Below are 17,765 nucleotides of genomic sequence, written 5' to 3'. Positions count from 1 at the left end.
CCCCAAATTTGCTCGATGGGGTTGAGGTTCGGACTTTGAGGGGGCCAGTCCATCATTTTCAGTGTTCCAGCAGATTCCTTCCGTCGCAGGTAGTTCCGGCAATAGTGTGTTTTATGGGTGTTATAATGGCCAGTTCAATAAAAACAACTGAATCCTCTTAAATATGCCAAGTGTTCTAACAATTTTGGCCACCACTGTATGTATGTATGTATATTTTAGTCTGATGATACACGGGGCAACTTTTTGAGCAATGTTGCTTGGGCACTTTACCATCGAGAATGGGTAACACATTTCAATCTGGATACTTTACATCAGTCGTGGGCCCTCTGTCTCACCTGATTGCCCGTTGACGGCGACATTAACCAAATTTGCCCAGCAACATTGCTCAAAAAGTTGCCCCGTGTATCATCAGCCTAAGAGTTTCCGAAAACTTTTTCCATCGCTGTTCACTCAGATCAGTCATTATGGCTGTAAAAATGGGATTCTCAGCTCTATTAACGTTTGTAACACTAATAGCCATTGAGGTGTGAAAATGGAAGGCCACATTTCCATTAACTCACATCCTTGGAGAAATGTTTACACGAAACACTTTCACCCTGGAAATGTGCAGACGAAGGCCACTCGGCGAAACGTGGGTTTTACTCTATAGGCACGGCTAATGAATCTAAAAACAGTGGCAAAGGTGACATTATGCTGAAGTAAACAAGCCTACATGCTCACACACCCAGCAAACATTCTGTCACTCACTTCAGCCACGAACGAGTGTGACGGTGTAATAACAGCTTGAACTCCTAACAGGAGTAAAGACAAGCGTCTGAGACGCTCTGCACCCGCGCTATGAGTATATCACCGTTCACTTCTGTCATAACCACACTGACAATCACACACTCAGGCCCTTTTCTGAGTATTATCTCCTCTCCGAATAGCAGAAAGGCCTTTTTTTCCCTCCATGACTTTCTGAGGGGTCCAACGTTTCAGAGCAGTGTTTCCCATTTTTTTCCAGCGTTGATGTGACAAGAGTGGGATGATACCAGCTCTTAGACTCATCGTCGAAGCTGCACTCAAATGCAATCAAATACAATCAGCACCAATCTGGCAGGAGTTTGCCGCACTCTCTCGCTGAGTGGCCAGCAGACAGCCTCAGTCTGTTAAACGTGACAGATGGAATCGGCCCCCGAGAGAAGAGCCCGGGCTCTGATCTGCGTGGTGAGTCAGTCCTTTGATCACACCGTCTCCCCTGTGACCGGCCCAAATCATTTCAAATCGCCCAACAGGTTGACTCAGATTTTCAGGGCCACATGTAGTTTGGCCTTGTTGAAAGTGAGTAGACTTGAGTCCTCTGTCTCGATGTGAGATCATTTTGGCTATGTTATGTTGAGCTGCGTTGTGTTACGTTACGTTACGCAATGCCTGTTGCCACTATTCAAACTTAGACACTGCCGTTTCCTACTTAGAATTCAATAGATGTTAGTCAGGGCAGCCATTTTTATTTTTTTGGCGGAAATGTGAACAAGGCTGCGAGGGACTGAAGTATGGTGCGTTCAATGGATTGGACTGTTGTTTAACAACAGTTTGATTGTTCAGACAAAACGTGTTTCCGAAAAAACTTTCAGTGAGACAAAAACTCCATAAAACAGTTTTGAAAGTCATGAGCTGCGAAAAAGACAGAATCTAGGATCTTTATACAATGCGTGCCTTTGTAAAGACAGCAAAGAGGTTTTTACACGACACCATTTTCAACTAAAAATTTACTTTTTATGCGCTTTGGCAGTTAATTTACACGACAATGGTGTTTTGGGAAACTGAAAACGCAAACTTTTAAAAACGGGTTTCAAAGTCCAATTTTTAGAAAACAATAACATTATCATCTCTGTGTAAACGATGAAAACCTGAATTTGTGAAAACAGGGACACCACATGCATGAGTATTATGTGTTCGCGTAGTGTTTATTTACAAAGTGACATCGCCACCTACTGGTCTAGCATGAGAAATACAGCTGGGGTTTTTTCTTTCGTTTTCGCAGATCCGTGTGAAATGTTGTCGTCTGTAAGTGAAACTTTTCAAAAACGTAAAGTTGTACATTGTTGACTTGTGAATGTACCTTAAGTCTATCCCTGACAGCCTCATTTTCATCAACGTTAAACTAAATATGACATCTAACCTGACTAAGATCTATTGGAAAAACTCTACGCCTTTCATAAAACCACCTAAAGTGATTTTAAATTGAACATCATGTTAAATTACATTACACTACGCTGTGCTAAAACTTAAACGTCGAAGTTTATTGAATTCAAACTCTACTGTTCAGCACATTCTTAACACAGCTTCGAACAATGTTTCATGTTGGTGGCTAATTCGCATGAATTCGTACAGTCTCATTTGTACATCTGCCCCACTGGAGGTTATGTTTAGGGTTGGGGTTAAGGGAGGTCCTTCATGCTTTATAAAAAATAAAAAATAAAGTACATTTCTGTATGAATCACATTGTACGAATTCTTGCGAAATTGCCACCTTGTAAAATAGTTAGAAATCTTTACACATCACATTTACATCTGTCATTATACAAACTTAAAGGAATATTCCAGATTCAGTAGCAATCGACATAATATTAATTACCACAGAAATCATTTAACTTGACTAAACCAAAACTGAGGTAATGGCTAAGCACCTACAATGGAAGTCCAACATTTGTGAGGATTTAAAGGCAGAAATGTAGAGCTTATGATTTTTCCAAAATATGTTTTTGTTAAAACATGTGCATGAGTTGGGTTATAAAGTCATTCACATAATTTTTTTTTACAGTTTTAGGCATTAAATTGTCATGTCAACAAAGTTGTAAAACTGGATATAATGTTACAAATAAAAGAATAGTAAGTGTTTTTTTTTCACATTAACACACTATGACTTACAATGAAAGTCGAAAATGTACAATGGTTTAAAAGCTGTAATGCGATATTAAAAACATATTTTTTTATTTTCAAAATATATGAGTCACTCTCATATATTTTACAGTCATTTTAGAGTTTTAGGTGTTACTAAAAAAGTTGGCAACATAGTTGTTCAACTGGATATAAAGTTACACGTTACACTTGTCTACACTAAAATCATGTTAACACATATATTGTTTACATCGTGTGCCTATACTATTGAAACAGTGAGTATTTTAACATGAACGGATTGGCCCCTTAACTTTCGTTGTAAGTGCCTCACTGTAACCTAGATTTTTTTTAAAGAGATGTAGGCGCAAGCCATAATTAATTGTATATGCTGTTTAACTTGTACTGAACCCAGAAGATTCCTGTAAGCACTGCAGTTTGAAACTTGTAATTGGTGTAAAATCTATTTCATAACAACGACTAAACACCAACCCCAAAGATAACACATCAACTCTTTTGTATTTGAACAAATTGTTGTGCTTTTCAGACTCGGACACTGAGGTTTCCCGACATTGCTCCTGAGTCACTGAAGTTGGTGCGGTCGTACACATGTCCACCGGCTCTTCTCCAAACCGTTCCAACTTTTAATAAGGTTTTAATGACCACTTCTAAAACGCACCCCATTGCTGAAGAGACGCTCTCTCCACCCGCCCCCTCTCAGAGCCGCAAATCTGTCAGGCCCAGCTAAATTCTCACCCAGGTTGTCAACCGTGCTTCTCCAAGACAGGGTCACGGGGTTAAAATCGATTTCACAGGCCACCTGGAGAGCCTAGGCCGCAAACTGACTCAAAAAATTTATATCAGTCTTAGAATTGCCTACCACCCAGGGTTAGGTTGAGCTAGCGCTCCCCCAAAAAGTCCCAGGCTCAACAGAAGTTGGCACAGGCAGAGGCTGGGGTTGTTGACCCTGCAAGCTGACCTCTTCAAACTTCAACTGAATTGTTCTGGCAGTTTCCACGGTGACAGGCCACTCCAAGCTTATCCTGCTTAGGCTGAAAAGGGGCACAAACCTTACTATAATCTGCCGAGCCATGATACAAAAGAGAGTAAAAAAACATCAATGATTGAAAACACTGTATTAATTTGAAACAAATTATGGAACACAACACAAATCAGGTTTTTTTGTACCTCACTCATTTTGGTATTTTCAAAACTTGGTAAATCATTCACAAAAAATTGGGCTATTCAGATCATATTTCAGCTTTATTTCTTGTCTCAGCTTGAGAATTTTTATTTGCACATGCACTTTTTATTGAGAACTGAGACGAGATTAAGATAAGCGTTTGTACATTTCCTGTTTCATGGAATCTTAGCCCATGCATGGGCATTCATTAACCCTGTGACAAAGCCTTCATTACTGTCTCGCCTCTTAATCCGTACATGGGTCTCATGAAACGGACCATGAATTAATCTAATCTACAGTTGCACTGATTCCATGTTAAGAGGAAGCCACACAAAATACACAATTATTGATCCTGCATTTGAGAGCACAAGTGTCATTTCACATATCTAGCTGACCAAGTAGGGAATCATTATCTATAAGACTGATGATGTGATATGATATAGTAAAACTGTACAGCTCAAGCTGTCATTACGCATTAATCCTTTGAATTATGAACTTCATAATGTGTTGGCAGGTGCAATTTCAAAAGCTGCTAATCTGTGTCATGTCATGTTCGGTTTCTGTTCAGAAAGCAATAGAACATAAATGACTCTGACACATAAATCAAAACAAAGACTTCTGCTATCTTGATTTACCTGCCATTTGTGGTTTGTCCTCTTATATGTAGATCAGACAGATAAACATTGAATGACAAGCAAGTGCACAGAAAGTTGATCTTGCTATATATATATATATATATATATATATAAACACTTTTGCTACTTAATTTAATGTATTTATTATTCACAAATATTTCGGTATCACTTTGGTAAAGCTTTTATATACAAGGCATTATAAAAAAATATTTTAACGCATTAATTATGCCTTGTAATGCACCTTGTAATGCATTGTATGCTCTCATGAATAATTATAACCACAGTTATGATCAATTATAATACTTACCTATTCATTGTTACACCTTTTAGAAGTATAATGCATTAAAACAGATGAAAACAAACCTTCAAATATTATAATGTATTTTAACTTTGGTTACAGTTATTTATGAGAAATTATAATGCAATATAATGTGCATTATGAATACCTCTATAATGCATTGTACATAAAGGCTTTAAGTAAGTTCTATACAGAAAACATAAGTTTCACTGGGAAAAAAATGGTAACCTGAAAATGGTAGCATCTAAGTTAACTGATTGTATACAAGTCAAATGATAATATCACTGAAACAACCTAATTTATATTAACACAACTAAATTTTATGGGTTAAATCAAATAGGTAACAAATTCGGGTCACCACTTGCAATGTTAGTAATACAGTGAAATAAGTGTTAACTTACTGTGTTCATATGAACATGAACAGTAAGCATTGAATTACACTAATAAGCAAGCTACTTCATATGTAATTATTTCTGGAAAAACCTTGTAATTTCACACTGTTATACTTATTGATAAAGTAATTAATTATATATACATTAACTGAGTGTAACATGCAAAGCTCTACCAATAAATCAATCGCAAGTAAAGTGATAATTCAAGCTTTGTTGGGATACAATTGCCCAAAGGGAACCCAGCACTTGGGTTGTTGGCAGATAATGCCATAACTGCCCACCAACTGTTGCATGTTTTAATGGGACTCGCTGTGTTTCTTATGTTAATTGGGCGGGCTGAGCGCAAAGACAGTGAAATCTCATCCTGCGACTAGATTGGCTTTTCAGAGGGAGATGTCATTTGGCTGAGCTCTGATCTCCTCGATAGCGAGATAGGCACCTGATTCAAATGGTTTGCCTGTTCCCTCTAGTCACTCGATCGGCGTGTGAACTCTCTTATTTACAATCAAATGCCCTGACCGGGCAGCACACACTTCAGCATCTCCCGTATCACCCCATACGAGCAACAACACCCTCTTTTAACTCACACCACGCGTTTGATCACACCACCTTATTGGTTGGATTTCTATATGATAACCATTGTGGGAGATTTTAAACGTATATTGAAAGTTACGGGTCAAGAATCTCGTTAAATTGTATTCGTTCAGTAGGCTACTAGAGGTCAGAGTCTTATTTAGATACATTAAATATAGATAGGACGTGCAGTTCTTCAGCAATATACGTAGAAATGCATTTCATGCGAAAATGACTTAAATACAAGTGTTTTCTAATGACTTATGATATCATTTCCAATTGACAAGTTATGTTGATGTATTTGGGGCGAGAGAGAGAGAGAGAGCAAAGTGTTATATAAAATTAAAACAAAAACAGTGAAGCAATTTTGATTATTGGATTATTTTGGATCATAATCATCATTTGGATTATTGGAATAATTTATTGTGCTATAACCAACATACAAGAAGCCATTTTATTATCGCTCTTTTCAGAGTAAAACAAACGCATCACATCCTATTAAAAAATAATAATAATAATATATATATATATATATATATATATCATTTGGAAATAATTGTCAGGTCTTGTACGTTCACGTATATTCATGGTGCAAAGCAATTTTAGTTAGGATAGCTAATTTTGCTTGATGGTTACACCACTTGACATTTTTACAGTCATTAAAATCACAATTGTTTTAGAACATCGTTTAAACCTCTTTTAACAATGTATTTGTCTTTTTTATAATCTCGGACAACCTTAATTGTCATTGACCAATATGCGGTATGCTGTGTTCCAGGCAACTCTGATCACGTGCATTCGTTTTATGATGTTCGAAATGAACGAAATCATGCGCTAAAAAAAATAATATGCATAATTTGGAAGTGTCCTTTGGTCGCAGTGCTTTTGTTTGCTCCAAACGTGTGTCCTGTTTAAAGCATTACATTCCGTCACTTACAGGGAACGCCCGAGTAGCTCTTTGAGTCTGAATGAAAGAAGAAGAAAAAAACGTTATATTCCAGCAGGGTCTCTGACGAGAGCACAGGGGGCATTCAAAGATTTAGACCCACTAACCACACTTGAGAATTAACTAGACTCATGCAAGATAGGTATGGGGTGACCTAAAATGCGAAGCGTCGATTTTTTTTTTTTTTTAGGTCTGTATTGGCATCATATAGACACATTTGAGAACTGTGGCTCATTGTATGCCATGCATATTAAGATTAAAACTAACAACCAATTAAAACGGAAAAATTAAGAATGCACTATACGTCCAAAACGTCCTTTTCGATTTCTTCTTAACTTTATTTAAAACTAAACGGTGGGATCGCTATCAAATAGCTAATTCTATCAGCATTGAAATATAACGTTTAAATTATGTGTTTTAGTGACTTAACGTTCAAACAATGAGATCCTTAAATAATGTGTTCTTGATAAAAGCCTAATTATGAATTCGAATCGAATGCGCGGCCTATTCGATTTAGCGGCTCGAATTAAAAGTGAAAGTCTTGGAAGTCCACGGCATGTAGATACCTTAAGGGCAGGAAGAGCCACAAAGATGTGAACAGGTGCTGGCTGACAGTGTGTGGTCTTATTGAGACCCCCATCCCCCTGTTTCCCTGCACCTGCACTGGGTCATTCTCCCAATGAGAGACATCTCTGACAGTTCTCAATTCAGCCCATCTCACAATGCTCGGTCCCCCTCCATCACTGGCCCCCTCCCGCAAAAACCGCAACAAGAAACAACTTATTACTTTCTCCAAATAGTTTGCGCCTTTCTCCACCCATTTACTTTCAGCGCCAGCAGACAGCAAATTACAAACACAAGGACACACACGCTACGCATTGATGTTCACTGTATAATTAGTTCATATATTACATTATATTCTTTATAGAATTAAAATGAGTATAACATGAAAAAGAAACTTTAATAATAATTTGCGAACATGATGATAATAATAGGCCTCATAGAATTAATGACAACTTTTATGAAGATTAGGTGATGTTACATTTTAATAAAATCAATAAATGTTTAATAAGCTTATATGATAATACAACATAACGGTAACCAATAGATACAATACTATAACCACATTTATAATTTGTATTGTTCTAGTTATTAGTAGGCAGTATAGTCGTTGTTTGTAGGTCAATTCTTTGACTGTTTCCATTGGTCAAACGCCCACATGTCTATAATCCTCAATATTATAATGAAATTGGCATCGGCAAGACTTGTTTTGCCGAGCCAAATTATTATGAATTGCATTATGAAGGATGAGTTAGTTTGGCGCTCTTTGAGGCCTAAATGGAAAAACTCTTTCTAAGTAGGCTATTAAAAAGTCCATGTTACTGTCAACTGAGATGAAATCAGATTTCAGCCATAAATATATATATATATATATATATATATATATACCCATAAACGTGCAATTCAACAAAAACACTTTCCATGACTTTCTAATTCTAAACAAAAAAAGGTTTTTGTGCCGATTCTTTATATAGCCAGGCACATACATGGCAGCTAAATCAAGCTTTTCATGAAGACCTCAAAAAGTATTTTCATAGAAGACCTCAACATGCTTAAAATCTGATGATTTCGGTAATGTCATTAATAATTCGTGTCATTCGAAGTCTTATATTAGGTATCAGCATAAGCCAAAACACCGCAGCAGTTAATTACATCCCTCCTCCCCCAACGCGCCAAATTTTATTCAGTGCATGAGTGCATATGTCTAGCATCAAAAGTCTACGATACATTATTTTTTTTTTTGGGTAAATCAGTAGGCCTATTTTTCAGATGTCACTCTTAGGAAAATGACTAGATATCGGCAGATTATGGTTCTGCAATAGCACAATGAATCCTTCTGGCGTGAAATATAGCTAATTTGGGGGGTTACACAAGAACTATTTTTTGAAAGTCCAGGTGTAAAGAACCTCAAACCTCAACCGAACGAACATTTCAGCAAACACTTTCTTTAGATAGCCTACTGAACTATTAATATAGCTACTTCAACAAGGAACGCTCCGAGATGCGTGTTCAGTCCACTCACATCCAGACTTAAATTCCCACTTTATCAAACAGATTCGGCCATTACAACCAATTCCTCCGCTTGTATAAATAATGGATTCAAGCAGTGCTCCCTGACCCTTTGAGAGTCCGGCAGGGACAGGTTTGTCGGAATGAGCCCTCGTCAAATATTCATTTAGCGCTTAATGTGAGCTCTTCTCCCCCGAGACCCGCTGTAATAGATGCCTCAGCGCCTTGGCAAGAAACAGCACTAATCTACCACCACAGAGCAGCAAAATATTCCAACACACTTCAGCCTTTAAACTCCATAAATCCACACACTTCACCTCCATAATCTTATCTTCAGCTTGATTTCAAGTGAGCGACACTGGCTGACAAACAGCACGGAAAAACACCAGCAGCATGCGGCTCTAACTGTGTCCAGCACTAAACCAGTATTTTAATACATTAATGTTAATGTAAACGCAAAGCATGTGGGCCTGTGAAGTGCATAACGCTTCATATTTTACTGTTATTTGTTTTTCATTCTGCATAACACCAAATGTAATTTTCAGCGACTCGAGTGACGGACCCTGTTCACACTGCAAGCGTTTTTTATTTTATTTAAAAACATAAAAAAATCAATATGTATCTAATGTATGTTAACATTTGAGAATATATTTTAAATATACAATATTATAAAATTATAAGCTATAATATCATGCGTATTATTTACAGGCTAAAATATAACGAGGTAAATGTTATTTATTATTTTATAATAATAGGCCTATTAGTTGCTATTAAATTACAGAAAATTTAAAACAGCTACTCTAAATATATCAATTTTTTTTTAATGAATATTCAGCTTAAAAAAATCTGCACGCACAGAAAAATTAAAATAAATAAATAAAAGAATGTGCATTAAATTCTTGCACTCATATAAAAATAGCTAATGAGAAGTTGAAGTGACTACCTTGACGTGCGTCTTCATTTCATTTGGGCCGTTTTATCTCCCCGAGCAGAGCAGAGATTTACAGGCAAGAAACTTACACGATGTGGTGTCGCTCACAGTCCTCGTTTCCACTAAAAAATAGAAACGGTGTTAACTTAATGATTACTAAATTGAAATAGCATCTAACATTTCATTTGTTTGAATCAAACACACTGTCATAATGCAGTTCTGCACATGCAGTTCCAATATACTTACTTTAGAAGAGCTGCACCCATGTTTCTGTGTGTCATCTTATTCCGACAAATCAATGCAATAATGCACTGTTTATGTAAAATGTGTGCTAAAATTATGTTTGAGTTAGAGATTGTAAATGCATATTAAACCGTCAAAATGACAATTAATTTGGACTGTATAAATGGGATTATTAGAGAAGGAAACCAAACATCAGATTCATATAGCAACCCAAAATGTTCAAATAAAATCAAAACCAGAAACAATTTCAAATATCCAAATTTCAAAAATTTATTCATTTCAAACTGCATATTGAAAAAAAAACTCAGATTGTAACTGTTATAATGATGTTATTAGTTAAAGTATATACATGGAGCGTTGGCAACTGCGTACAGGCCACATTTTACAACTACGAAAAGTGAAAGTTTTTAAAATAAAAACTTAAAATATCACAGAAAATGTACAGAAAATTTACAAACCATGAGAAAATAAAGAACACAAACTTCATATACCTAACAGATGAGGAGTGAGACCGAAAAGAATCAAATAAAATAACCTAACCTGCGAGAGTGCCTCTGTTTGTTCTCTCATTTAGAACTTAATAATAATAACAATAGCCTACTATAATAAAATAACGGTTTATTACTATGCACCTTCATCGAGAAACTCTTTTTATCCCGTTCTTTCATTTCAGCGTTTGCAGAAGAATATTGAAGCATATACTGAAGTAAACATCAGTTGTGCCATCATTTTGCCTTTTATAAAAAATGTAACTTCCCGCTGTTTACAAACATTACATCTGGTTGTTATTATGTGTCTTTGATAAATACTGTACAAAAGTCGATTGCAATAATAAAACATTTGATTCGATCTCCCCCGTTTCAGCTTTCCAAATCTCATACACCTTCTGGAATAATAAAAAGAACAGAACAGAACAGAAAAGGGAAAAAAGAACAACAGAACGAAAAACTGTGTGGAGTTCCTACCGTTCCATTTTTAAATAGAAAGCAAAAGTTTGTGTTCTTTCCTTGAGCTCTATACAACTTTTCCCTCCCCAAAGTGTTCTGTACAAAAATAGTCCAAAGGAGTGTAGAAAAGTTAATTTACATATGCGATAAGGGAATCGTGCCGTTAATCGTCGTGCCGGGCACAGGTGCGCTCTGGTAGTGTTGGGACATGTGCAGTCTGCTCTGGGCACTCTGATCCTGGACCTCCGCCCCGGGCAGGTACATACTGATCATGTCCCGCAGGTCCCCCGTTTGACACTGTCCGGCGCGGGAGTGAGAGGACGACGTGACCACCGGCGGACTCGAGCTGGACTCAGACTTGACCACCGAGCCCATGGAGCCCAGCGTCATTCCCGGCGTGCTTTGCTGCGAATAGGACATGCTGTAGGTGGGCGATCCGTTCATGTAGGTCTGCGAGTTGGTCATGGAGTTGTACTGGAGCGCGCTCATGTCGTAGCGGTGCATGGGCTGCATCTGCGCCGTGTTGTGCGCGTTCAGTCCCGGGTGCTGCGGGTAACCCAGCTGCTCCTGCATCATGCCGTAGCCTCCGTTGGTCCAGCCGTTCATGTGGGCATAACTGTCCATCCTCTGGTTGACCCCAGCGCCCAACCCGGCCCCTACACCCACACCGGCGCCCATGCCGTTGCCGCCCGGCGCCAGAAGTCCGCCCGGCAGGGTGTACTTGTCCTTCTTCATGAGGGTCTTGGTTTTCCTCCGGGGTCTGTATTTGTAATCCGGGTGTTCCTTCATGTGGAGAGCCCTAAGGCGCTTGGCTTCGTCGATGAACGGCCGCTTCTCGCTCTCGGACAGAAGTAACACTGTGTGTGTGTGTGTGTGTGTGTGTGTGTGTGTGTGTGTTAGCAGAGCAAGAACTTACTAAAGTGAGAATATTTCTCTCAAATGACTCTCCAATCAAACTATGACAAGGACATGTGATTTTAAGATTCTAAAATCGAACATTGGAATACATTTCAGTTTTCTGCTTTTGCTGTAGGCCTATCAAGCTTTTGGATTAGTCGCTTTGTTTTTTTTTAAAGTTAACTTCTAATTTAACTGGAGTGTTAAAATATCGAAAATCATTTTAAAACACATTTTTAGTAGCCTAACAGTTCATCATGTAATGTATTGTAGCATCTCAAGTTTTTGTTTCAATGTTTCTCGTGAATGAAACGTTTAGGCCTACTGAAGTGTGTTGAATACACATGTAGCCTACAATTATATTTATTTATGTTATTCAAGTTATTCATTTCGCGCTTGTTATTTGTATCATTAGCATATGTTAACACATTGAATAAACAATGGCTCGTATGCGCACTACAACTTGTTTTAAAAAAGTATTATTTAATTTCTTATTTCTTGAAGCATTATCCAGAATGTGTGGCAGGATTTCTCTGTTTATGAACTAGGTTACACTTCAACGGGCTCAAGTTGAATGTGAATTAGAAAATGAAGAGCCGTCAATCATCACAAATAGGTAGGTTTGTTTCGGCTCTTGTCATTACATCACTGTGAACAAAAGCACCACAAAAGCTGACTACACTGACCATCTGAGATCTAAGGATTTGTGTTATTAGAATTCACTCCATGAAGACTGACAAGAGGGACAGGATTTATTCAGCACAGCCTCCTTCAAAATAACAGCCTCATAATCGTGCAATTTGATGAAATCCAATTGTTAAAAACAAATAGGCTGTTATAAAACACGCAGTTCCATTTTTGGCAAGCGGATCTTTTCCTAAAGAGTTACGATTTAAAGTTGATCATTCTTCTGCAGAAGTTGACAATAAAGCGACGAGACGAAAGAAGTGGAACTAATATAGCCTACAAACAGGCTTAATGTCAGGAAAAACACGTCGGATCATTTTTGTTCTACAATGCACGAAAGCAGATCTTATTATGTTTCAACAGCGTCCTCTTGTGGTGATATTATTAATATAAGAAAAGCCCAACGACTGCTGCTTTAAAGTATTCCCCACCACATTTAGGCAGGGTCGCTTTATACATTTGTTTTATAGCTATATAAAACAAAATCATAAAGTGTTATAAATTGTTAACATAGCCTATACAAAATGTAATTCTAAAATGCAAACAGAAAATAAGATATAAGGCTATTGCTTATTTTAAATATTTAGACTTTTTTTTTTTTCAAGGATGCATGTCTGCATAAATAGTCTCATCGTCATTTTAAAGTTCTATTAAGCGCCTAACAACGTGCGAATTGGAACACGATGGCACTGCAGCATGCGCCATTCTAATGCAACTCTAAACTGCTCTCTCTCTATCTGCATTTGAGTGTGCCTTAATCTGCTTATGGAAATGTGTAGAACAGCGGGGAATCTCTAACATCCCAGAGCGGCTCCTGAATTGTTAATTGTCTTAGTTCTAAATAATAGTTAGCAGCTTGTGAAAAAAAAAACACGTTTCTTAATATTAAACTCAAAATACATGTTAATGGTTGGTTTTGACTAGGACTGGTGTTTTAGAAATAAAGAATTGCCTGACAACTGAAAATGAATAAACATAAAAAACTAATAAATGATGATAAATAGAAATAATACGTAAAAACAAACACGTAGGCTAAGTAAAATTAATCGCAACATTATGAGAACCGTTATTTGAAACCGTACAAAAATCGTTTGCATGTTTTTTCCCCCGAAATTTCTCCCTAATAATACATATCTAAATTAAAGCATATGATCTAAATGAATAATCGAAAATAACTACAAATGTTTCATTCGTTAGTGTTTTTATGTGTGCGTTCGATATCTCACAACAAATTCAGTGCATGCCAACACATATACACAGAAACGAACACAACAATTGCATAAAACTTTCTTTGAAGTGAGAGTTAGAATTATTCAAGCATTAAGCCCTAAAATTAGGAGCTACAAATTAGTAGGCATAAAGAGGGGGAGAGCGAGAAACAGAAACAGGAGAGAGAGAGAGAGTTTTCTCCACTAGGGGCCGCGCTGACTGCAGATCAAAATATGACAAATAACACTGCTTAATATATCAGCTTGATAACGGTATCCAATTTATATAGGTGCTTATAAAATATTTCAGAAACAACGGCGGGCAAAATCAACCAAATTAAACATTAAAACAAACAAAAAATGAAATTTTGCAATTCATCAGTAGCTACATAAACAGTTTGACCTCATTTGAAACCTGACATGACAGTTTATCACAATAATCTTTAGAATTAATTTAAGTATTGACTATAAAAAAAATCCAATGTCTCAATTTTGCAGATAACAAGCACACATTTGTGTGTTAATTGTACTTTATTATAACATACGTTTTAAAGATTAAAAGCAATTAAAAACTCTTGAAAATCAAACGTTTGTTCCCTCCCCCCCAAAGTTTTCCAGACAGCCGCGAACTGTCAACAAGTAGACATCTACTGTACACGTATAATATATAAAACAAACAAACAAGCAAAAAACATAAATAAATAAATAACTTGAATAAATAACGCAGCTTCCTAAAAACGCATATTAATCAACCACCAATATTTTAAAATAACAAACATGCAACTCGCTATTTAAATCTCTAATTAATATCCTGTCCCAGCAGACAGACACGCACAGACGCCGAGCATCACACACCAGAGTTACTTACATTTAAGAGTTACTTAGTTCCGTCTGCCTCCCGGGAGGATCCTCACATGCGCGCCCGGCGAACAGGCGCTCTTCCCGGCTGCGCTCTCCTCCGGCGGCCGCTCTCATGATCCATCAGCGTCCACTCGCTCCGTGTGCCCGCTCAGAGTGCTCGCTGCGCGGCTGCTCTCACCCGCCTCAGTCCCTCTACAGCTCCACACCATCTGAAAAGGGGCCGATTGAAAAAAGAAGAAGAATGAAGCCATTGTTTCTGGCACAGATGGCTCTTTTTAATACAATAACGCTGTGAGCTCCACCAACAATAAAAAATCTAAAGCCTTCTCCTGAATAACAGTTTTTGTTCGCTCTTGTAAAGGGCCAACAAAAGCAGTCGTGAGGTAATGGGCTGGCTTTTTTCAAACGCAAAGAATGGCTATTTGATAAAGATTTTACTTCAGAAAATACACTGCCATGGCATGTATAGCCGGGGAGCATTCAGTGCTTCCATAAATGTATCACAACAACAGCAACAAGAAACCACTATATAAAATACATTTTAATAAATATATAATAACAGTCAATCGTTGTTGTTGTTGTTATTATTATTATTTCCTCTTCATAATCAAGTCATGGTATAATATAATGACAGTTGTAAAAACAATGACATAATCCATCAGTTTAGAAATGTTATGAATTTATTAAATCCCAATTACTGTTTTTCTACTGGGAGCTTGCATGTTTTTCTACTTGCATGTACTTAAATGCATTGCTGAATTTGCAATTGTCATGTCTAATTAATAAGCTTTGAAATATCTAACAAGAGAAGCTTAAATTGAAAATGATGCTTTGAAGCAAAGATCCCGGTCTGATTCGGTGTCGGTTTCACACTTTGGCTCTGGTTGGGTCAGCGCTCTTATGGGTTTTGACAGGGCACTGGGGTAGAAAGGAACAGGGGGAAGACAAAAGGCCTCCGCGGGAAAAGTTGTTGGTTGGCGGCTGTGTGTTTGTCTACCTTTCTATAGGAATTATGGGCCGCCTCGTCCTCCCTATACCTCCGTAGTGACAGTAATGCACTGCATCGCTATTTAAATCTCTAATTAATATCCTGTCCCAGCAGACAGACACGCGCAGACGCCGAGCATCAGACCAGAGTTACTTACACTCAGTTTGACTGACACATCCAGAGCTCCGTCTGCCTCCCGGGCGGATCCTCACATGCGCGCCCAGCGAGCAGGCGCTCTTTCCGGCCGCGCTCTCCTCCGGCGGCCGCTCTCATGATCCATCAGCGTCCACTCGCTCCGTGTGCCCGCTCAGAGTGCTCGCTGCGCGGCTGCTCTCACCCGCCTCAGTCCCTCTACAGCTCCACACCATCTGAAAAGGGGCCGATTGAAAAAAGAAGAAGAATGCATCAAGAACAACAAAAGTCACTTATAGCAAGTCTACACAGACTTTGGCTCTGGTTGGGTCAGCGCTCTTATGGGTTTTGGGAAGACAAAAGGCCTCCGCGGGAAAAGTTGTTGGTTGGCGGCTGTGTGTTTGTCTACCTTTCTATAGGAATTATGGGCCGCCTCGTCCTCCCTATACCTCCGTAGTGACAGTAATCCACTGCACCGACTGTGGAGGCTTTGTCTACTCATACAACACGGTTCAGTGTTAATCTCTACGGTGCTGCTACAAAAGAAAAGCAATAATGACTTCAATCAAAATACTACCCTGACTAATGAGCTTGCAAAGGTGCAGGCAAATAGAACAGATCGCGTGTAGGCCGTACTAATAATAATCATAAAACAACAAAACAAAAAGAACAGTGATAGTCGAACATCTTTTGGTTTATAATGATTTGTCAAAAAGTAAATCATTTTACAGAAAAAAACCCTCCTTTATTATTGTTAATAGGCTTAACAGATTGCTTTGCTGATCCTAATGCTACAATCAAAGTCAGATGATGGGCTGATGCTTCAGCAGCCATTTAAACGATGACAAAACAAACGGCGGAAATGACAGAACTGCAGTCAGATCGGCTGTAGTTCACTTCTGCGTAGCAATTCGTCGAATACTAATGCGTTTCAGATGGAGTCGGCCTGCATCGCTGATATATGAATGAATGGCCGTTCATTTCCATATGCATGAGAGTGTGTTCTGGCTGCTATTTTGTGGCCATTATGGTTACACAAGCCCAGCTTAATGGGAGGATGACACTTTAGACCCCTGTGCTCTTCCTTTTGGGCCCCGCTGAATCTGTAATCAAGGGGAAGCGTTTGCCCGACGTAAAATATCAATATCTGTAACATAAATAGGCACCTTATTTAGACACTGTCCACATTTTCACCAATGTCCGTCTATGCATTACTGTCAACGCGTGCATTCTCGTTCAAACTCATATGTCAGGACGATAAGACTGTCTGAAGGGCGAGCGTAAAAGACGCTCGGGATAGTTGACAGAATTGTCGCATGTGTATCAGTATATTGGATCCGTGCTTTCCTTAAAGTGAAAGCAGACTAAAAGAAAACTTCTGTCAAAGAAAAAAAAATCTCACCGATTTTGACTGAACAACTTTTATAAGGATTAATCTATATTTAATCTATACAGTGAAGACTATGCAGTGCTATTTTACATTTGATTATTAAAAAACAAACCAAAAAAAAAAAAAAAACATGATATGAAAATGTCCAGGTTCCATTTCACCACAAAATCACATGATTTTTAAGCTTTATTTATTTATTTATACATAAATACATACATACAGTACATGCATACATACTAAAAAACAGCATAAACAAATACTACCATGACGTATAAATACTATATTTTATAATACTATCTATAATAATCTATACTACTTTATTTATTGTTTGTTTGTACAAAAAATTCAAATATGACATTTGAGAAATTGGAAATTGTTGGGAACATGCAATGAGAAATTCTTGAATTCATGCAAATCACAGTTAAAAAAACATCAATAATATAATCAAAATATAACTTTATAAAAATGACTATAAAAATATATAACTTGAATTTACTTTTATTTGCTT

General features: G+C 37.7%; 1 protein-coding gene and 1 long non-coding RNA gene across 4 annotated transcripts in view; both read right to left on the bottom strand.

Moving 5' to 3' along the window:
• The window catches only part of LOC107747926 (uncharacterized), a 52,276-nt gene that overhangs the window by 9,920 nt on the left and 24,591 nt on the right, over positions 1–17,765 (bottom strand). The window contains exons 2-3 of one of the 3 annotated variants that reach the window (XR_001640853.1): positions 15,893–16,103; positions 9,917–10,026 (exon numbers count right to left, since the gene is read on the bottom strand). This is a non-coding gene — a long non-coding RNA (uncharacterized LOC107747926). Of the gene's footprint in view, positions 1–9,916; positions 10,027–14,754; positions 14,971–15,892; positions 16,104–17,765 lie in introns of those variants that run through there. The other 2 variants (XR_001640852.1, XR_001640854.1) reach the window with 2 other exon arrangements.
• sox2 (SRY-box transcription factor 2) lies at positions 10,423–11,941 on the bottom strand. The gene has a single exon (XM_016562536.1). It carries the CDS (start codon positions 11,881–11,883, stop codon positions 11,230–11,232), a length of 654 nt encoding a protein of 217 aa, XP_016418022.1. The 5' UTR covers positions 11,884–11,941; the 3' UTR covers positions 10,423–11,229.

This window comes from Sinocyclocheilus rhinocerous, unplaced genomic scaffold (assembly GCF_001515625.1).
Source record: "Sinocyclocheilus rhinocerous isolate Xijiao unplaced genomic scaffold, SAMN03320098_v1.1 scaffold1191, whole genome shotgun sequence".
Taxonomy (NCBI): Eukaryota; Metazoa; Chordata; class Actinopteri; order Cypriniformes; family Cyprinidae; genus Sinocyclocheilus; species Sinocyclocheilus rhinocerous.
Note: the sequence above shows the minus strand (reverse complement) of the source record. Positions and strands in the feature narration are given on the sequence as shown.